Source organism: Pinus tabuliformis, chromosome 4_2 (assembly GCF_031772625.1).
Source record: "Pinus tabuliformis cultivar Carrire ecotype Pingquan chromosome 4_2, CPIR1, whole genome shotgun sequence".
Lineage (NCBI taxonomy): Eukaryota > Viridiplantae > Streptophyta > Pinopsida > Pinales > Pinaceae > Pinus > Pinus tabuliformis.
Genome location: NC_142304.1, coordinates 336,666,348 through 336,688,874, shown reverse-complemented (window position 1 = coordinate 336,688,874; position 22,527 = coordinate 336,666,348). Strand labels below are relative to the sequence as shown.

The window sequence follows — 22,527 nt, the reverse complement described above, 5'->3', positions numbered from 1 at the left end:
CCAAAAGTCCCTCACGAAGGCTGAGGCCTTAACATTTATACACCACGAGGGCCCTAGCTGGCCTCCTAAATCTATGGGACTTGGCTGCCCAAACTGTGAGTAGACAGCTCCTTCCAAAATCTGCTTGGCTGCCTTCTAGATTTGGTTTTGGTGGCCTTTGGAGCTCGGAGTTGGGGGTGAAGATCCCGAGGAAGGCTATTTAATGCCATAGACAACCCCCCTACGAATCCTCACCCCAAGCTTGGCTGTCTTCCAGCCCATGATTGCTCGGTTTTGCTCCAACATGTGTCAAAAAAACCTGAAATGAGCACGTGTTAGCCACCTAGGAAGAGTGACTACCCTTATTCGTACAAATGACATAAACATACTGAAAAATAATGCATAAGCTATGAAAAATGAAGGATTGAACAAGGATAATTAGGCCAAATGAGCCCAACAAGTTACCAAATTTGGGGCTCATCACGTGTCCTCTCAGCATTGGCCATTCTTTGGAGGACATTTATCAGGCTCAATGTTGGCACCTTTGCAGTGATGGATGATGATGATGGCTCCTCTTCTAACACTGATGTTGGCCAGGATGTTGCTCTTCCTCAAGCTCCCTGGTTTTTGTTGTTTTTTGGAGGATCTTACATGGCATCATTGTATCATTGGGATGCTTTCTTCTTCTGATGTACCATTATCTATTTATCGTTGTCGGGCTGGTTTCTTCCTCTGATATAATATTTATCTCAGTTTTAAGGTTGCTCTTCTGGGTTCCACCCTTTCTGGTGAATTCTCTACTATTTTGGCTATTTTCCTTGAGATTTAGGATTGCTTTGGAGATGCTCTAGGCACTCGCTCTTGTTGCTAAATGCCATTTTTCCTAGTCCCATTGACATATTTCGGTAACTTGTGGACTTTAATTTCATTTCATTTCCATAACTCTTGCTTCCGAAGTTCATTATGATTGCCCTTTCTCCAACTATTAGATACTTTTTGGTTTCCAGCTCATGAAAACCCTCTTTATGTTTTACCAGGTTCCTAACTCACTTGCTTTTCTGTCTAGTTTATTTGCCGAGTTTCATTGCACTTCACTGCTTTGTAGTTTTTTTCCATTGAATGGCAGTTTTGCAGGAAAATGATGTTTGTCTCGTTTTTTGCCTTCTCTGCTTTTCCCCTTTGTCCAGGGTTCCGTGGATCATGTTTCATTGTTCACTTATGTGGATAGCTTTGGTTCCCTCTCATAGAAAATTTATTTTAAGTCAATGGCTTCTTTAGGTTACTTCTATGAACCTCTTTGAACACCTTTATTCTTTCAAAACCATTCTCTTTATTGCACTGTTTCTTCCATGTTGTTCAGCTGGTCAATTCTATTGGACAAAATGATTATTGTTTGATTATTTTCTGAGGCCCGATTTGGTGTTGGAGTAAAATACTTCACTACAGTAAGGCTTTCAAGGATGATAATTTTGCTAAGCTGCGTAACAAGTTCTTTTTTTAAATCTTTAGGCAGTCCAGTGCAGAAAGACGAAAAAAACATATTAATGTTTGTAAATGATACAAATCAATTGACATGGATTTTAAATGACTGGAGGGTCTGTTGTCCAAACACGTCAAATGTAAATCGGAAATCCTAAAAAACACATGGTTGAATCATAAGCACAATAAGGTTTTGAAATGCATGTGTGCATTTATATTTGTGTACAAGACTGAGAGAGAGAATCGTATGGCAATACTAACTAGTTGGAAGAACAGGTAGTAAAATGGTCCTGTTCCAGTCATCAGGAAAGAGCTCCATTACCCCTGAAATTTTGTTAAAGAAGACACTGAATCTGACCAATAAGGACATTATTGGAACTGGTGGTTATGGAACAGTCTACAAACTGGTCATAGATGAACATACAGCCTTTGCCATAAAAAGACTTACTAGAAGCAGCATTGATCAACAGCGTGGCTTTGAAAGAGAGCTTGGTGCAATGGGTGACATAAAGCATAGGAATGTTGTGACACTCCGTGGTTATTACAGTTCTTCACATGTAAACCTTTTAGTTTATGACCTGATGCAGAATGGAAGTTTGGATGGAATTCTTCACTGTGAGTTCTACTATCACTACTCTTAATATTTGTTTCAGATGAATTATGAAAACTTAGTAACATCTTGTGCCATGTTTATATGCATTTTGTCGTGCTAACTGTGAAAAACATTTGAAGATTTCAAATTATACAATTTGTAATGCAGCAAGATCTCCAAACAAGGTACCTTTAGACTGGGCTGCACGACAGAAAATAGCATTGGGTTCTGCTCGTGGGATAGCATATCTTCATCATGATTGCATTCCACACATTATTCATAGGGACATTAAGTCTAGTAATATTTTGCTGGATGAGGAGATGGAGGCTCGGATTTCTGATTTTGGTCTAGCAACATTGATAAATCCAGATCAAACACATGTGTCAACTTTTGTAGCTGGAACCTTTGGCTATTTAGCTCCCGGTGAATGACAAATCCTTTGTGTTTTCTTTATGAAATCCAACTAAGTTATTAAGTTTTATCATAATAACAAGTTCCTTGTTATTTTGGTTGCTGATTCTACTGGTTGTCTTTGTAGAGTATGTGGAAACAGGACGGGCCACTGAAAAGGGAGATGTCTACAGCTATGGTGTTGTGTTACTTGAGCTTATAACTGGGAAAAGGCCAACAGATGAAGCTTTTTTACAGAAAGGGAATAACATAGTGACATGGGTAAATCAGATCTGTACGCTTCTCTTCTTGTAATGCCAGAAAGGAAAGGATAAAAAATGAAATTGAAAAGATGGGAAATGACTAAGATAATATTTGGTAATTTGGTTCTTTTTATTGTCGTCAATGGTATTGCATTTGAGTAGTCATTTAGGCTTTTCTAGACTAACATGAAATCTCTGTTTTCCTTGAAAGAAAAAATACGTACGTTTGCATCTATATTTTATTTTAATTACTCCTTCAGAATGCACATGATAAGTAAACAAATATGAAGTATTTAACATGTTCTATTATGCAAAATGAAACCTTGTAAAAAAATTATGAACATAGATCCAACTGTTCATTACATTTAAAAAATATGTGACTGCCTTTGCTGGTGACTATAAAATCATGAATTATCCTTTTTTTCTGTTTAGCTATTTTTAGGAGCGATTAATAACAGACCAAGCATAATGAAATCTGCTATTTTATAAATTTGTGACCACTGACGGACTAGCATTTCAGATTCTATGAAACTGCCTTTTGATCTCTAATGGGCTTGTTACTTCAAAATCTAGCACCTTAGTGTAAAGCCTCACCGAGCAACCTAGATTGAGTGCAAGTGCAACAATGGGAGATTTACCGCTATCACCTCAATAACTATTGCCCTTGTTTCTGTGTTTGGACGCAATCAACCACAAGGAGGCTTCCCTGGTGGATCTTATGGATCAAGTAACCCAATTAGACTTAGGCTAAGTGCCCCCAAGGGTTCTACAACAAGATTCACCCAGGGATAACTTATAAGTATGCACTGATCAGGGTTCTGGGTGATTTATAGTATAATTCCGAGAGAGCGAGTTCAAGGATTTTTGTGGCTCAATTTAGAAGGCTTAGTTTAACCAGTATAGGCTCAAATAGGTTTCCAAACACAGGCAATCAAGAAATTACACTTGGCAGTTATAAACTAGGGTTTTTACTAGTGATTTACAGCATGTAAATAGTCTATAACAACAGTAAAAACAAGCCCTAGAATCTATGATAAAGATGTGTAAAATTAGGGATAAAAAAGAATAAATAAAGGAAATAATTACAACAATTTGTGGTCAAAAATATATATAACAACACGATAAAACCTAGATGTCAACCGTTATTTGTGGCTAAAAGGTGCATGTAAAATTATATTTTTACTTTTGCAAACAAATGCATACAAGTCCGAACCGTAGGACAATAATATTGAAAATAGGTGATTTTTCTGTAACCTAACCCCAATCTACCCTAGAACAAATAAAAGAAGAAAATATTTTTTGAAGGATTGGCACAAGAGATAAGACTAATGCCTTTCTCAATGTAGGGTTAATGGAGACTAGGAGTAAAATTCTATGGAAGAAAAAAGATGGATGTGGATTCAAAGAAATTGTTGAAGACAAACCCGTGTTTCTCAAATCTTTAATCTTGGCATCCTTCTACCTTCTTGAAGATTGAAAGGAAGGGAGTTAAACCTAGGTCACCTCAAGAGCAACTTGATGAACATCTTGTGCAAGGAGATTTTAGAGCCATAAAACATTAACAGAACCTTGGTGAAAATTTTATTAAACCCTAATTCATCAACAAGAACATGATGGAAAAAGATAACTTACATGAAAATAGCACGTATCATCAAAGAATCACTAATAATCATCCAAGAGAGAACCATCTATTAAAAATCCTATTACCTACCACCAGTGGGAGACACCATAGGAGAAACTTTTCTCCTAGATTTGTGTTTAGCTGGTAGCCAACAACCCTTGACAGCCATTAGTGTAGCCAATATTCTGCTAGTTGATCTCTGCTCCCTGAGCCAATCATATGTCCCCTCGCCCATCTGTCGAGAGCGTATGTTTGAAGGTGGACCATCCAATCCTAAAGGCATGCCTTTCATTGTGCAATCGGGTGCTTATGCTTGTTTTGCTTTGGGTACACTTGGGTATGGATTATTGGGTGACTTGGAAGGAGGAAGGGTTTTGACTGTAGTCTTGTTCCCTCACCTTAAATGGGGGGTTAATCCTCTTTTCTGGTCTCGTGGGATCTCCCCTTTTGGATTATAGCTTCAGGATGGGCACTACTTGGGAAACCTTGATTTTGGTAGCGTGGTTCTATTTTCTCGTTTCATATTTTTCACACCCTTCTGCACATTACATTCTTTATTTCATCATCTTCCCTCTCTGGGTCCAAATTACCACTTGGTCCTCAAGGCTCTGGTACTCCCCCTCCCCTTGTCCACATGTCTGGGTCGGGCTTGGAACGTTGCCTCAGAGGTTGATGCAGCTAAAAAAAGAAAGATTAAAAGCATATCATGGCCGCATACAAAAGGAAATAATACCACAAAATGCAAAATATGGTCGGGACAATATATTAGCGCGTGGAAGAAAGCCAAACATGAGCTCTACCCCTTATCATTATTGCCATCACCCTAGTTCCTAGGGCCCCTATGAGCACCCCCTCCATCATTATGGAACCCATGCATGTCCCAACCCCTAGTGGGTGATGAGCTGTCCCACCTTTATGGGGTATTCACTGTTTACATCATAGACAACATGCTCTCATCCCCTCGAGCCCCGAGCAGAGTAATTAAAAAAAATCAAGAAAATACAAAAGGCAAATGAAGAAGGGTGGAAAGACAGGTCGGGGTAACTCATGTACCACAGATGCTCCCTCCTACATGTATAGACCCAAATATGTGGACATCCCTCATCATTACCGCCCTTGAGGCCGTGGCATTTGGCCTTGAGACCCTTGTGTTGTGAAAATTTCACTACAGAAATTTTATTGCAACAACTGGAATTAATTCTTCTAACTGATAAATTAATTATGCATTTTATTTCTACGACAACAACGAATTAATCACATTGCAATATTCACAAATAAAAATACTGCAGAACATAAACTGAAAACTGAGAAAATACTAGCACACACATAGAAATATAACACTGTTATTTTTGGACAAAAGTCCCTAAAAAAACCCAATGTGGAAAATTGGTGCAACAACCGAGGGTTTTTATTATTAAGCAGCAGTGAAAATTTCTGAGTACAACTGGATGCCCAAATCTAGCAATCCTATAGAAAAGTATACTGACAAAAATATTGTGAGGAATTTTCCTCACCCCCACAAGCAATTCGGGAGTCGTCCAAATTGGCCTATGCAGACATTGCGTCAGCCTAGCACAGAACTAGAATATGCATTGCCTGGAACAACTGCTACTCAAGTCGTCCTATTAGCTGCTAACTGAGAAATTGCTTCTCCGACAATCTGGAAAATCTTCCCAGCGTTTGGAACTGAAAATGAGCTTCTCTTCAAAAAATTGAATTTCCCTCTAGAGACTTCTGTGCAACCCTTGCGTCAGCCTCTCTGTAATCTACTCTCTGGAACTGGAATACTTCATCCAGTCTCACTGTCTCTGCCCCTCTCTGTCTTTGCTTCACTTCTCTGGCTTGAACTCTTCCAACAAACTGTTGGTCTCTGGAAAAATGGAACTACCCAAGGAAATTGATCTCAAGTGTGTTTTTACATCTACCCATCAACTTATTTTTATAATCTCACCGTGGGACTCCAACGACCAAGATTAAAACTTAAACAATGGTTGAGATTATTTCCTAGTCGATCCATGTGTTTCTAGAGAAATCTCACCTTCCTCAATCAATTACTGTTAATTAATCATTTTCCCTAAGACTTAGGAAAAATTGAATTACTATTTAATTAACTTAATTAAGGCATTTCTAGGTGGATTTTCCTAAACCTTTTTTGGGTTATGGAGTCTTAGTGTTTCTTAGCCTCACTAACAATTATCGAGACTAAAATGCCATTCGATGCTACAAAAACTAACACTCTCTCTTAGTGAGGAAGTTTCTAGTGTCATACTGCTAGAATACCCTGTCTCTGCATCATCCTCTATACACGCTGTTGATGTCTGGCCACTGTGACTTCCTGCCACTACCCATCAATCACTGTGCAACTCTGATGTTGTATCTATGTTGCCGCTGACACTGATATGCTGCTGCTAACTCTGCATCTGCACTGCAACTCCCTTTCAAGTATTGTTGTTTCTACTGCAACTACTACAATTGAGAAGCGTCTGAAATACTGGATCAACTATATCTCTGTGCTACATCTGTCTCCTGAGATCTGACTGCTACTAGCCTTTGCACTGTCCACTGAGGAATCTATGCTGTTGCTAATTCTGACACTGATCCACCTGCTCTACTATCAACATTTCTCTACGTTCCTTAGCACCTGTCTACAACTGTCACTTTGGAATCTGACAACATCACTAACACTAATCCATCCTGCTACTGAATACTATGTGCCCTTGTAGCAAGATAATGATCCATGAGGAAACACCATTCGATGCAAACACCATCTGATGCTTGCCTCACTGGACTGTGCTCAAATATCTGCAACTCTAAACTTTGATCTACTCATCCTGTTGCTGCTACTGCAACTGCTGCAGTAATGAGATTGATCTCCCCAGATCCTGAAGTACTAGCTTCCATAGGGCTACTCCTTCTAAAACTAGACTCCCTTTGAGTCTTGATCTCCTTATGGGAAATCTCTCTGCTCCCTTCTCACAACTTGCATTATCCTCCTGTAACGGAAATTGAACTACGTAGCTCTGCGTTGGGAATCATCTGGCCAAAACTGCACCTGCATCTTCCAACTGGGCAATTCTCACTGCTTGTGTCACTTCCTTTAGCTTTGCAACTGTCTCACTGCACTGATTTCAACTAAATTTGTAGTTGTCATCTGAATGATTGGTTGTGTCTGTTGACATTGAACCTGCTACTGCGATACTGTGGGCTCCTGTAGGAAAGGTGATGGTTTTGCTGCAACAATCTAGAACTGATATGATTAATCTCCTTGTTGCCACTGCATTGGACCCTACCCATTTGGCACACTGGAGTCTCATACTCCTCCTCCTGGATCTGGTGCCCCATTATCTCCTATCAGGCCTTGTCCCTTATTGAGTGTCTGCTTCGTTTTGCAACAAGAACTTGACAACTCGCACTTCCTTCAACACCTGTCCCCGATAACTGGGAGTCAATCTGCTGCCTAGATCTACATTCTGGCTAACTCGCACGACCTCCTCTAGCAATCTCGTGCGACCATCTCTAAAACGTGTGCAAAAATCTGCGAAACTCAAATAACTGGAGAAAATGAACAAAAATTTCCTCTCTTTTTTGTGGCCCTGCTTTTTGCTACTCGTAGTCCCTTCTAGAATGCGCAATCCTGCTTGCTGGTTCTGCCTCTACAACTGGAAATTTTGGATTTCTGGAACTCGAAACCCTTTGAGAGAAACTCCCTCTGTGTGTGCAATTTCTCTTCCACCCGAATCTGAAGCTTCTCTAGCAAACTGTTGCAAACCCTTTGTGCCTAGACCGAGAGTCTGCTCTACAAAAATAATGAGTTGCTTCTCCCTCTGCTTGCTGGAATCACTTTTTCAGACAAATTGAATTTTCCTGCAACTGTAAATGGAAAATCAAAACCTTGCCCAGTAATTGGCACTGCCTGGTTAGGCATTGCACATCCCCAGAAAATTCATCCTGCTGCTCCTTCTGAACAAGGAATTTTCCTTTCTCCGCCTATGAGCTTCCCATTTGTCAAACTTGCTCTGATACCATGTGAATATTTCACTACTGAAATTTTATTGCAACAAATGGAATTGATTCTTCTAATTGATAAATTAATTACGCAGTTTATTGTGATGACAACAACGAATTAATCACGTTGAAATCTTCACAAATAAAAATACTACGAAAGATAAACTGGAAACTGAGAAAATAGTTGCACACACACAAAAATATAACACTGTTATTTTTGGACAAAAGTCCCCAGAAAAGCCCAATGTGGGAAAATTGGTGTAGCAGCTGAGGGTTTTTATTATTATGAAACTGTGAGAAATCTTGAGTACAATTGGATGCCCAAATCTGGCAATCCTACAAAGAAAAATATGGAAAAAATATTGAGGAATTTTTCTCACCCCCACAAGCAATCAAGGCTCTGATTTCCAACTCCAAGTGAGCTATCCAACAACGCGCACTTCCTTCGACACCTGTCCCTGATAACTGGAAGTTGATATGCTACCTAAATCTGTATTCTAGCTAACTTACATAACCTCTTTTATCTATCTCTTGCAACCGTCTTTGCAAAACTGCAAAAATCTGCGAAACTCAAATAATTGAAGAAAATGAATGGAAATTTGCTCTCTTTTGAGTGGCCTTGATTTTGCTACTTGCACTCCCTTCTAGAATGCACAATCCTGCTTTCTGGTTCTGCCTCTACAATTGGAAATTTTTGGATTTATAGAACTCGAAACCCTTTGAGAGAAGCTCTGTGTGTGCACAATTTATCTTCCACTCGACACTGAATCTTCTCTAGAAAACTGTTGTAAACCCTATGTGTCCAAACCAATAGTTTGATCTGCGAAAATACCTAGCCACTGCTTCCTCTGCATGTTGGAATCGCTTTTTCTGGAAAAATGGATTTTCGCTGCAACTGCAACTAGAAAATCGAACCGTTGCCCACCAATTCGCACTGCCTAGCTAGGACCTGCGCACACCCAAAAAATTCGTCCTGCTGCTCCCTCTGAACAACAAATTTTCTTTTCTCTGCCTCTGAGCTTCCCATTCGTCAAACTTGCTTTGATACCCTGTAAAAATCACTACTATAATTTTATTGCAACAAGAAGAATTAATTCTTCTAATTGATAAATTAATTGTGTAGTTTATTTCTACGACAAAAACGAATTAATCACATTGCAATCTTCACAAATAAAAATACTACAGAAGATAAAATAGAAACTAAGAAAATACTAGCACATACAGAAAAAAATATAACATTGTTCTTTTTTGGCAAAAGTCCTCGGAAAAACCCAATGCGGAAAAACTAGTGCAACAACTGATGGTTTTTATTGCTAAGCAACAATGAGAAAGTTTGAGTACAACTAGATGCCCAAACTTGGCAATCCTATAGAGAAAAATACTAGCAAAAATAATGTGATGAATTTTCCTCACCCCCATAAGTAATTCTGGATCTGACTGCTAGCTCCAAGTGGGCCGTCCAAACTGTCCTGCGCAGACCTTGCGTCACCCTAGCGCAGAACTGGAATATCCATTCCCTGGAACAAGTGACAACTACTACTCAAGTCGTCCTATCAGCGATTGACTTAGAATCTGCTTCACCGACAATCTAGAAAATCTTCCCAGCCTTTGGAACTGAAAACGAGCTTCTCTTCAGCAAAATCGAATTGCCCTGTAAAGACTTTTGCACAGCTCTTGCGTCAACCTCTTATTAATTTTTTAGATTGTTCTATGTTGTATCAATTACTTTAGCCCAATTTACTTATTCATTAACAAGGCATCCAATTCTTAGCAATGTAATTGAAGATAGAACAATATATGCAATGACAAAGAAGACAATAGCACAACTATAAGAGAAAGTAGATAGGTCCAAGACTAGGGAAAAACCCCACAAGGGGGAAACCCTTTCAAATCTTCTTCTTTAATAGATCGTCATAAAAAGTTTTTAGTAGAGAGTACAATGAGCCCAATACATATATTTGCAGTGGAGATTTACAAAACAAATCTACAGATCTACATAACAACAGAGAGAAACCCAGATCTACTAGATCACTGAAGCCAACTGTCAAACCCAAAGTCAAAACCCTACACTCTCAGCAAAACGGACTACGTGTCTCCGAAACTCTTTGGACGCTCTCTTGGACATTATGTGAGGGCGTCTGTGACTGCTTGGACGCTCTTAGGAAGACTGTGTGTGTGCGTCCGGGGTCAAACACACCCAAAACCTCCAGACACTCCCTTCTAGTTACTGTGCGTGCGTTCGAGACTTCCTGGACGGTCTCAGGACCACTTTGTGCGAGCGTCTGGGGAATAATAACCCGACTGTCTTTAAAACCCTGGACGTTATGGACAACATGATGCAACATTTTGAGGGGGAGTTGTAGTACAAATGTAACAACGATAGTGGCAGTGTCATGCGCAACAGTACAGGTTGCAGCAGTGCAGTGGATGAAGGGAAGCAGGCCAAGCATCAGCAACACAGAGAACCGATTTCGTGGATCAGTGTGATACTTCTATTGTGGAGTATTATTAGAGCACATTCCTCGCTAAGAGGGAGTGTTGATTTTGGGTAGCATTGGATGTGCTCTAGCTCCAAAATTTTGTGGAGGGGCTAGAATACAAGAGATCTCCAAAACCCAAAAATTGTTTGGAGAAATTCCACCTGGATTGTGAATTATTAAAATAATTAATATTTTTAATGGGGTTCCTAAGTCTAAAATTAGGAAAATAAAAATATGGATGAGAAGCTTCTAAGAGGCGAGGATCAAGTTTGTTTTAATCTTAGCCATTCATTAGGGACTTAATCTCAGCCATTGATTTATCAACAAGAAAAGTATAAGAGGAGGCTTGAGGGTAAGTTGGAGACACACCATGGTTGATCAATCAATTCGATTTTTCTGGGGCGTGGTTTGCTAAGAAAATCACACAAGTGATCTGAGTTGCAGTGAAAGGGGCGGAAGCAGAGATTTGGATCGGAAAGGAGTTTCGAGCCAAAAAGTACGTGTCAGAGAGGCAGCGCAGAGGCCTCGCAGCCCAGGAAGGGGCTCACGTGACGCAGGCCAGGAGGGTCTCTTGCAGTGCCAGTGCAAAGTATTCGTCAAAAGTCCGAGATTTTGCCGGAGAAGCGAGTTTCTAAGGCAAGAGGGTTGAACAACAGTCTTCCTCCAGCAAATCGATCCAATAGAAGGGGTGACACAGTCTCCTAGAGGCAAGATGCTGGCCCAAGCAGTGATTGCAATGGGATTTCCCAGTGTTTGCTGGAGTTAGGCCACTCAGTGGATCAGTTGTGACTTGGAGAACGAGGTAAATCCTCGTATGTATTTCTTGTTGCCGTGATTTGTTTGAAAGGTTAGTCGGTGTGAGAGGCAACCTGTTGTACTCAGATTCTTCTTGCTTAATAATACAAACCCGCTATCTACTACACTGGTTTTCCCGCATTGGGTTTTTCCGGGGATATGTTGTCCAAAAATAACGGTGTCCCTTGTGTGTTTGTCTCATCTATTGTTTCAGTGTATGATCTGTATGTCAGTGTAGTCTATAGTAGTGTTTTTCATCATTTTTTATAAATTAAATAACTTGTTGAATGAAATAAGTAGGAGATGCTAAACCAGTAACTATAGTAGGATTTCTGTGTCTAGATTAAAAAATTTTCATAGTTTGAGTGTACGAGGGCGTAATCGTGGTACATGAGTTACCCCAACCTTTGTTTTTCCACCCCTACTCATATGCCTTTTTCCTTTTATTGTTTTTTCTTCCTTTTACTACTCGGGGCTCCAACAGATGGGAGCATGATGTAGCAGTGATTACCCCCTTAAGGTTGGGCAATTGATTTCCCACCATTGGTTGGGACAATCATGGGTTCCTTAGTGATGTCGGGGCACTCATAGGGGCCCTAGAAACCAGGTTGATGGCCATAGTGATAGGGGTAGAGCTTATGTTTGGCTTTTCCCCACGTGCTAAATTTTTATGTCCCGACCATCTCTTGCATTTTGTGGTACATTTCCTATTGTTAGTGGCCAAATTATGCTTTTATCTTTCTTTTTAGTTACATCAAACTCTAGGGCATCTTTCCAAACCCGACCCAAAATGTGGACAAGGGGAGGGGAAGGCTAACACCTTATGGAACCAATGCACAAATGTGGACCTATATGGAGAAAATGTGAAAAGGGCTTGTAATGAGCAGAGGGGAGTGAAATATATGGTATCGGGCAGCGGGACCATGCAACCAAAATTAGGGTTTCCCATGTAATACCACTCCTAAAGCTAGTAGCCAATAGAGGAGATCCCACGGGACTAGGATACAAGATTAACCCCAAGTTGAGGTAAGGGAACAAGAGTACAACCAACAAAAGCCCATTCTTTCCACCATATCCCTCCACTGATCCATGTCCAAATGTGCCCAAGAAAAGCAAGCATAAGTACCCAATTACATAATGAAAAGTCATACTTTTGGGGTTGAGAGGCCCACCTTCAAACATACGGTCATAACAAATGAGCGAGGGCACAATGGCTAGCTCAAGTGGCTGAGAATAATGGCACATCGAGCTATCTGGTGGCTACAAGGGGTTGTTGGCTGCATGCTGAAGACAAATCTAGGAGAAAATTTCTCCAATAAGGGTCACCCACTGGTGGTGGGTAACCATTTGCACTTGTTGTGATAGCTAGGGCATCAATTATATTGAAAATCCACTGTTGGAATTTGTTCAAAACTCGTGGATGCCTAGAGGAGACACTAAGGAAGAGTTTTTTCCAGACAAAATTCAAAAATTCTGCCTCCCTAGAATTTTGTACCAAGCCCTAGATGGGCCTCCTTATCCTTAAAATGATGAAGAAATGAGGTAGGAAAGAGGTGAAACAAATGATGTTTCGTTGAGTTAACGTGATCACCAAGGATCTAGGACCAGTGCCTAGCAATTGGGAATATTGGAGTTAAAATGATCTTGATTTGTGAACTTCGCTCTTTAAGGAAACCTAGAAGCAGCTTCGCATGCCCTAATGGATGCAAATTCACATCTAATCTAGAATTTTATACTTTGTTTGGAAGAATTAATGGAGTTTGAAGGATGCAATATATAAAAAAACCTCTAGGAACATTCATTAATTCATTGCCCATGAGTAACACATGAAAAATTTCTAACAACTTCAATGTTCTAACAAAATTAGGGCACATGAAAAAATATAGACAATATTCCATGCATTAGACATTCATTAGATCAGAAATATAGCATTAAAAAAGACTTACAAGACAATGGAGAGTATATCCATCCATCAATTTGCCAACGAGAAGCTCCAAGAGAGATAGCGAAATTTTTCCAAAACATCAAAATGCATTTAATCATCCAAAATCATTCCAAAAATTGTAGGCTGAAAATCTCTAATGAGGCTGGCCGAAAATCCAAAATTGTGATAATCCAAGTGAGAGTAACTCTCACTTATTTGTACATGTCATATGAGTTCAAAATTTAAAAGATAAAACCCTTCCTATGCCTAAAATGACAATAACCCAACGATGGTTACAAGCCAACCATGATAACTGAATAAACAAAGTCGAATAAGCCTTCTTAGGGCAACGCTATGTTGACGTGGAGACTTGGAAGAGCAGCGCCGAGGCCTCATGTGCTTTAAATTAGAGTGAGGGCCTAAAAAATAATAGATAAGAGGGGGATACCCTCCAAATGTCGCCAAACATCTCCAAACCCCAATTTTGGCTAGGTGGGCTCCAAATAGGTCTTATGGGTCTGCAGATGGCTCAAGATCAGGTCGATGATCTGTCAATGAGGGCTAGAAGATGACATAGTCCCTCCCATGTCTCCCTAGAAGAGACAAAACCTCCTCTGGGCATGGATTACCTGCCAAGTGTCGGGTGAAATGTGTGGCCGGATGGGCAACGTGGTCCAAGTGCATCATCACTTCTGTATAACTGGGCCATGAACAAGCAGTGTGGTGGTGCTGAAGATGCCCATTGTGTGGCAATCAATACTCTGCAATGCTAGAGTCCCATAGCTCTCAACTCTCACCAACAAGTGCCATTATGTCACTCTCGAGGGCTTGGATCCCGTATAGGGAGGCCAAGTGTTATTTTTTGATGATTGGGTAGCATCGAACAGGTTTTCTAGTCCCGGATTTCATCAGAGAGTCTGAGAAACACAAGAACTCCAGAACCCATAAAAAGTTTCAAGAGAAAACACCTAGAGATGCCTCAATTAAGTTATTAGTCAGTAATTAAATTGTTCCTAAGTTTAACTTAGGGAAAAATGATTGATTAACAAGAATTAATTGAGAAAGGTGAGATTTCTCTAGAAGCTCACATGGATTGAGTTAGAGATGATCTTATCCATTTATGAGGATTTAATCATCGCTGTTGGTTCAACAACGAGAATTATAAAACGAGGTTGATAGGGTTGGAGCAAACACACTAGTGATGAAGGTAGATCGAATTTCTCAGAGAGCAGAGTTTAGATGGAGAAGAATTTGAGCCAGTGATCGAGTGGCAGTCACTGAGGGAGCAACACAGTGACTAAGGGAGCAACAGAGTCATTTCCAGCAGAGTTTCTCAGTAGCAGAGAAATAATAGTTGGGACACTGAATTATTTCTACAGAGAGGCCGAGCAGCTGAAAACCCCAATTCGAAGTGTCAGAAAGTGATCGTTTCAATTGAAGGAGGCTGGGAGATCGCTTGGAAGGCAGAGCGAGTCACTTCTAAGGCCAGAGGGAGGCATTACTGTGAAAATTCCTAGACCGGAATCCCTACTACAACAAATTGATGTTACTTCTCCTACTTGTTAATCCATTCAAGTTATTTACGGTGTTCTACTGTAAATATCGAAGTAAATACACTGCAACCTTCACTCTCTAATTATTATATGCAAAAACAAGAAGCTGAACAAGAAAGAAATACAACACATCTACACAGTTATTTTTGGACAAATGTCCCCGGAAAAACCCAATGCAGGAAAACTGGTGTAGCAACGTTGAGGGTTTTATTATTATGCAGTAGTAATTTCTGAATACAATCTCTAGATGCCTTCCCGATAATCTAGTTACAGAGAATATCAATAACAGAGAGATAAGTGAGGTTAACTCACACTATCACTGGAAATCCTCGTTGATCCAGCCACTGAGTGAACTGCCCCTGGATGCCTCTGCATTGCCTCTCCGCAATCGTTGCGTTAGCCCAACGTCACACCCTCTGTGTTGAAGTTTCTAAGTTTACATAGTGTAGAAACCCTTCATGCACTTATTCTGATATATTCCTACCTACTTGTTATTTTTCTTTAACAAGTTATTTACAAAGTAAGTACTGAAAATAAACACCAGTGCATGCTCAACATATTATAGATCAACAACTAAAAGAAACAAGAACAAACACACCACATGACACCATTATTTTTGGACCAATGTCCCCGGAAAAACCCAATGTGGGAAAACTGGTGCCGCGATCTGAGGGTTTTCTTATTAAGCAATATTAGAGTACAATCTAGGTGCCGAAACTGGGCTACCCAACAGAGAATTTCCTTAGCAGCCATACCTCACAGTTTGAGATAAATCTCCTTGCTAAAACCCTGGAAAATCCTTCCAGTAGCTCTTCAGCACAAAATTGCTCCTGCAACCCTAGCGTCTGCCCAATCTGGACTGTGTCAGCCACCCCGTCCCGTGTTGATAACTCTGAGTGCACTCACTATGAGGGTGTCCAGATGGGTATGCGGAGTCCGCAGGTAGGTAAATGCTACTGTTTGTAGAGGTGCTCTTTTTGGTCTCTTCCTCATACTTCCTAATCTGTTCGCTCAGTAAGGCCAGGCAGTTCTCTAATCGTTTCCAACCCCGAAACATGCAACATATATATATATCTTCTTACCTCGTCTCGTGTAAAACACTGCGCGCCATCTCCATCTAGCTCGCAAGCCCGCAAGCTTGGGTGAGGAGAGAATAACTTATTTTGTTTGGGCAGGATGATGACAGAACAACAGCAGATGGAACTGAGCATTTGGCATAAGATTGCAATTGGGACCGGCTGGGTGTGAACTGGTTGACTCAATAACCGTGGGCGTTAGGTAACTGCATTTGGTAACAGGGTGAAAAGAGAACTTTGGGTTGCTGTTGGTCCCTGACCGGTTGTGTGTGTAGGCTTTAGGTGAGACCCCTACTTCTGGGTGGGCTGTTTCTCTAGGTCAAAAGAAAAAAGAGGGTAGAGATATAAGATATAAGGCATCATTAGATCTAAGGCAGAGATGGAGAATATATCATCAGGCAGTGAGCAAGAGAGGTCAATACGGGTAGATCGATACACAAGAGATCGATCAGCAGGTCAGGTCTCCGGTTCGTAGCTCTTGTCTCTATCGCGAAGCAGAATACTAATATAGGTTCTATTTTATCGCGAAGCAGAATAGTCGTGGGTTGGGTTAGTCAAGCGAAGCTGAATCGTCGACAAGTTCAATCGATTAGCAGGTAGGTGTGATTCGCAGTGTCTGTCGATCATTGCGTACCGTATCCGTGTTGGTTAGATGTGCCCCGTATTGGTGCTTGACTCAATCTATTATGGTGGGAACTTGGGAAACTCAATTCATCTCGTTCGGTGGAAACATGGTCTCAATGGGTGTGATGTTATTGCTCACATAGTCGTTCGTTGCACATAGTCGTTGTATTCGCCCCTAGCCTCACGTGCTAGTCCCACTCTCTCTAGCCACACACACACGTCTAGCCATCCATTGTCTAGCCGGTTCATCAAGCAGCTGACTTAGTCGACCCATCAGCACTTGGTCATTTGCACTTGGTCATAAGACCCAGCCAGCAGCACTACAAATAGCTGCTCCTTAATTGGTATTTCTGTAGAAATTTTGAATAATTTAACACATATTCAACAGAGATTATCCTGATCATGTACTATTGCGGAATACATACACAATACATAAGCTCCTCTACGTTGATCATCAATGTAGCAGCATCAATAACAATAAAACATCAAGAGCATTCACACATTAACACAGTATGTAAGCCGGGGAAAGCATCTCGCTAAAAACCCCACACTATTTGTATATTAATGATTGAGACCATGTAACATTACAAAGTACAATGCTTATCACAAGCAATCCAGTACCAGCTCCACCTGTTACACACAATACAGCTAAGATCTGATCTCCAAATCTATTCCACTGCTTGTCTGCCTCCACTGCTCAATACTTGCTCAAGAATGAATGAGAATGGTCTACCAAACTCGTATTTCACCTCCAAAGAATCACTCACAATGTGTAAGACGTGAGCAGAAGCTACAAACTGGGCAAATACATGAGCAAACTCATTGGCATACTCAATCCCTTGATTGTGCAAGATCTGATGCACAACTATAGTTAATAGTCACAACTGATAGCAATCTGATTCTCTAACACTTGTGCCTGCTGAACTGAACATGCACTGACATGCAACTGAGTTAACTGATGTATTCTATAGTTGTATTATGAGTTAATAATTAGTTTAACAACTCATCATTAGTCTATCTGTAGTTAGACTAACTACAACTAGTTTAACCAAGTCAAACTGAACACAACTCCATCAACTCCACAATCAACTCCACCAAACTCAACTGATTGAGTTCTAACTGAAGTCATGCATGCAACAACTCAACTGACTCATAAGAAAAGCGTACTTCCTTCTGACAGCTGCATGGGCCACATCTGTAGCTCAAACTGAAGTGCTCCAAGAGAATAAGATCAAGTTTATAGTCCAAATATTATTATGAGACAATAATATTTGACTTTTCTATTTTTGACAGCCAGTCTAAAAATAGACTTTGATCACCCACACTGTGGTCACCCACACTTTGGTCACCAACATTGTGATCACTTACACTGTGATGACTCACACTGTGATCATCCACACTGTGATCAAAAATAGAACTTGCGCCATAATTTGCCTGCGGGCCCACTTAGTGAAGGCGACTCTTTTCACTAAGCTCCATCATCTTGTTGCAATCTCAACAATTTCTAGTAAGCGAACTGCGAGGGCCAATAGCGACGCTTTTTAAGAGGGAAAATTGAGATTTCTGGTAAGGAAACTGCGATGCTTTTACGGAGGAGAAAGTCACCCTTATACCTTAGAAATAAGTAAGCGACTTATGTGATCTAATAATTGATCAAATAATTGATCGAATTGACTTTCTTTCGATCACGCATCTCCGACCGAGTACTTTCCCTCTACAGCTCCGATTAGTTCATCAAGCCAAAGTCTAGCCACCACAGGTTCTAGCTAGCCTCACGGTTTTGACCCCTTCCCTCTGGTCAGACAACCCCTTTCCCCTTTCCCTCTGGTCTGGTCAGGCAACCCCTCGGGTCTGGTCTGGGGCCCCTTTCCCTTTCCCTCTGGTCTGGTCTGGCTCAGTCAGCCTATCGGGTCTGGCAACCCCTTCCCTCTGGCATCCCCTTTCCCTTTACCTCTTGTCTGGGGCCCCTTTCCCTTTCCCTCTGGTCTGGTCTGGTTCCAATCTCTCTATTTATCCAGCAGGCACCGGAAAGGCCAATAGCGAGTCGCCAGGCTGCCGCTTCACCAGGAAAGGCAGGCAGTGTCAGGAAGGGAGAAAGAAGGAGATGAAGCCGTTTATTATGTTCCAGATCGTGATCCAGAGTCTTATCTTCGTGATCGAGTTACTTACCTTCCACACAATAGGGAGGGAGGAATTTATTGCTCAATCAGATTGGACAGCTGGATCGGGCCCATTAACCCTGTGGATCGGATCGGATGGTTATATTGCGGATTATAAAAAAAGCTCACTGGCTTGGGATTGCTGGGAAGGTTCTCTCTAACCACCTGATATGACGAGGCAGTTACTCTCCAACCAGTTTAGATGCAGCGGGATATGGGTGATCTCAGAAGAAGAGATCCTGGGCGAGCTTCTTATGAACTAAATCAATAGGAGCTTCAACGTAAGCACTGGACAGCATAGTCTTGAACGATTTCCCACACCCTGACTCAATGGGGTGGGGCATGCTGAGGACTACTTCCCTTGATTCCAGCCATACCCAGTAAACGATATATACCTGGTATGAAATATTGACATATATAACCTACACACTAATGCATTGAATGGAAGGATTGACTTGAAACTGCCTTTGATATGAGCTTCTGGTCATGGAAAGCATTGAATAAAAGGATTGACTTGAACTTGCGAGTGATACGGGACATACATAGATAGCAGTGGATAGTGCGGTCTAGAGCGCTGGGCAGATAACGCAGTGGAGATAGCTATAGTGCGGTCTATAAAGCTGGGCAGATAAGCCTAATAGCGGGGTGGACCTTATACGGGGGTTAGCTAGGAAGAGGTATACGTGGTATAGGTAATGCGGGGTATACCTAGCCAGTTTCTCTCTTGGTCAAGCCTATCCTGGCAGTCCTGGGGTTACTGGGTATACGTCTAAGTAAGAGCTTATACGAGGTATACTACCTATACCGTACTAGCTATACCAAACAGGCCCTGATCGGGCATTTGATTATATAAAAACTAGCCTTTCAGAATGACACTTGCCTACTTATCATTGGGCAGTCTGCGGACCCTTACCTCTCAGTGTAACGAACATTGCGGTTCATAAGGAAGGGAACATATAAGATATCCATTTGATTTAAGTCGTTAGGTTAGGTTAACTAGCTATGTCCTTCCTCACTGGTTCCAATAGTGAGGGGCCCATAAACTCCTTCCTACAATACATTGATTGGCACAGGGGGGGAGGGACGACGTATCATTTTCTGCAGACCAGAAATGGCACGGGCGATGGATCACACTCCTACGTATACACATTTCCCAGGGGCAAGGGCTCACTCTAAAGATCGGCCAGGTGGGTTTGTGCAACGTCAGCTCTGGGAGCCTCTGCGTCAGCTACGTTGGCCCCTCTGATGCTCTGTGCAGCACTTGGCTGCCTCTGCATGGCCCTGCATGAGCCCTTGCTGGTTCTACGTCACTCTCTTTGGGTATTGCGCTGCTCTCCCGACGCAATCTCTACCTTCTCTGTTTCTCTGTACTCAATGCCCTCAGCTGCTCTCCCGATCACTGATTCTATCTCTCTTAGCAAACCCGCTCTAGAGAATAGAATGGCTGATCACTCTGGTGTGTTTTCCAAGTGACCCTCAAGCCTCCTCTTATACTTTTCTTGTTGACATCTCAACGATCGAGATTAAGTCCCTAATCAACAACTAAGATTAGATCTGGCTTGATCCATGTCTTTTGGACCACTCTAACACAAATTCATATTAATACACATTAATATTTTATTTTCCCTATGTTTAGACTTAGGGACTCCATTAAAATATTAATTATTTTAATATCTCATGATCTATTTAGAATCTGCCCAAAACCTTTCTAGGTATTGGAGATCTCATGTGCCCCAACCTCTCCACCAAATTTTGTGGCTAGGGCACATCCGATGCTACCCCAAATCAACCGTCCCTCTTAGCGATAACTGTGCTCTAGCAATACTCCTCACTGAGTATTACTTTGATCATCCGGCATCGGTACCTGTGCTGATGCTAGGCCTTCCTACCCAACATCCTCTGCACTGCTGCCTCTTGTACTGCTGCCCATGGTTCTGCCACTGCCACTGTTGCATCTGTACGATAGCTCCCTCTGCATCTGTGCTGCTGCTGGTCCTTTCTCCCAACACTGCATCCGCATTGCACCTCCTCTCATCATGTTGCATCGTGCCGCCCACTGCTGCACTGCAACTCAGTTACTGAGAAGTAAGTAACTGATCTCCCAACTGACCTCCCTGTTGGGCTAGAGACACCTACAGATGCTGAAACTCCCTCTACCGCTGACAAGTGCTCCCTCTTTGACCTCTGCGCTGTTGCAACAACTCCCTGAATCTCGCACCATTGCACACCTCTTTGTGCCTTCCTGCATTGGTGCAACACTCCTGTGCCTCTCACATTGCTGCAACCTGCTAGCTCTGCGCTGTCTCGGGACTCCTGCACTGTAGCTCTCTTTGTCGCTCCATCCGCATCCGTCTCTACCCACTTAGCAGTCCTGCTACTCCTCGTCGGGGCTCCCGTAGTAAGGTCTAATCCAAGAGGCTGGGTACCTCAAGGGTCTTGCCCCTCATCGCCTGTAGTCCGCCTAACTACAACTCAATGTCTCCCTACTTCCACTCAAGTGGTGCATGTGCACTCATGGCACAGTCATCGTCTATCAAAACTTTCTTCTCTGCCCGTGCTGGCGCTGCCTTAGCCTCAGAAGACTCTCCCTTACTGTTCTTCCTTGGGCACTGGGTCGCATAATAACCCATCTCCCCAAAGTGGAAACACTTGATCTTGGAGAGATCTTTATTCTTCTGCTTCTCCTGCTTTCCCTTAGATGCTAGGGCCACATCTTCCTCCCCCTGATTGACCTTGATCCCTTTGCCACTGCTACCTGTCTTCGACTGCCATCCAATCTCTTCCTGGCGAAGAGCTGCCCACATCTCGTCCCAAGGTAGTAGAGTCCCTCTGCCCAAGATACTCTGGACAAACACTTCCCAATCTTCTGAGACAACATTCAGGGCTGTCCTCACTATAAGCTCTTGATCCGGTGTCGCTCCTATAACAGTCAACTGGTCTCGGATCTCATTCAGTCCTCTGAGGAAGGTGTCAATTGATTGACCCTTCTTCATCTTATACAACTTTATTTGGTTCTCGAGCAACATTCTTCTCTGCACAGAAGTATGCTGGTACAGGTCCTTGAGTGCCTCCCACATCTCAACTACCGTTTCCTTCTCAGCTATATGTGGTACCATATGATCCTTGACCTCGTCAAGAATAATGCACTTGGCCCTCGCCATCGCCTCTTCGTACTCGTCGTTATCATTGCAGTCGACTGGGATAGCTATAACCTTCAAGGCGAAGTCCTTGACACGATTCCTGTCAAGCACTGAAAAGATTTTGGCCTTCCAGACTACGAAGTTTGATGCTTTCTCCAGTCTATCCTGGTCTGTTACCTCATGTAGTGCCATGACGCTCCTCTACTTCCCTCCTAGAATTTCTCTGTTCAACTCCTCTAAGTCTCTACTTCCCATTTGGAAGTTCTCTTTTGGACTCCCTCTCAGTGCTGATTTCCCTCCTGGAAATCTTTTTGCTGCTTGTCGAGATGCCCCCTACTCTGATCGTCTTGTGCAACTGCACTGCTGATCTAGGTTCCTCGGCTAGAAACTCTCGGTAACAACTCCTCTAGCCCTGCTCTGTCAGGTAGTGTTCTGACTACAACTCTA

General features: G+C 42.0%; 1 protein-coding gene across 1 annotated transcript in view; it reads left to right on the top strand.

Annotated features, from left to right (window-relative positions):
- LOC149169316 (receptor-like serine/threonine-protein kinase At1g78530) overlaps nucleotides 1-22,527 on the top strand; it is a 193,075-nt gene that overhangs the window by 158,078 nt on the left and 12,470 nt on the right. The window contains exons 5-7 of the mRNA XM_089427063.1: nucleotides 1,735-2,073; nucleotides 2,219-2,473; nucleotides 2,589-2,722. Coding sequence (XP_089283189.1) covers nucleotides 1,735-2,073; nucleotides 2,219-2,473; nucleotides 2,589-2,722 — 728 coding nt within the window. The remainder of the gene's footprint in view (nucleotides 1-1,734; nucleotides 2,074-2,218; nucleotides 2,474-2,588; nucleotides 2,723-22,527) is intronic.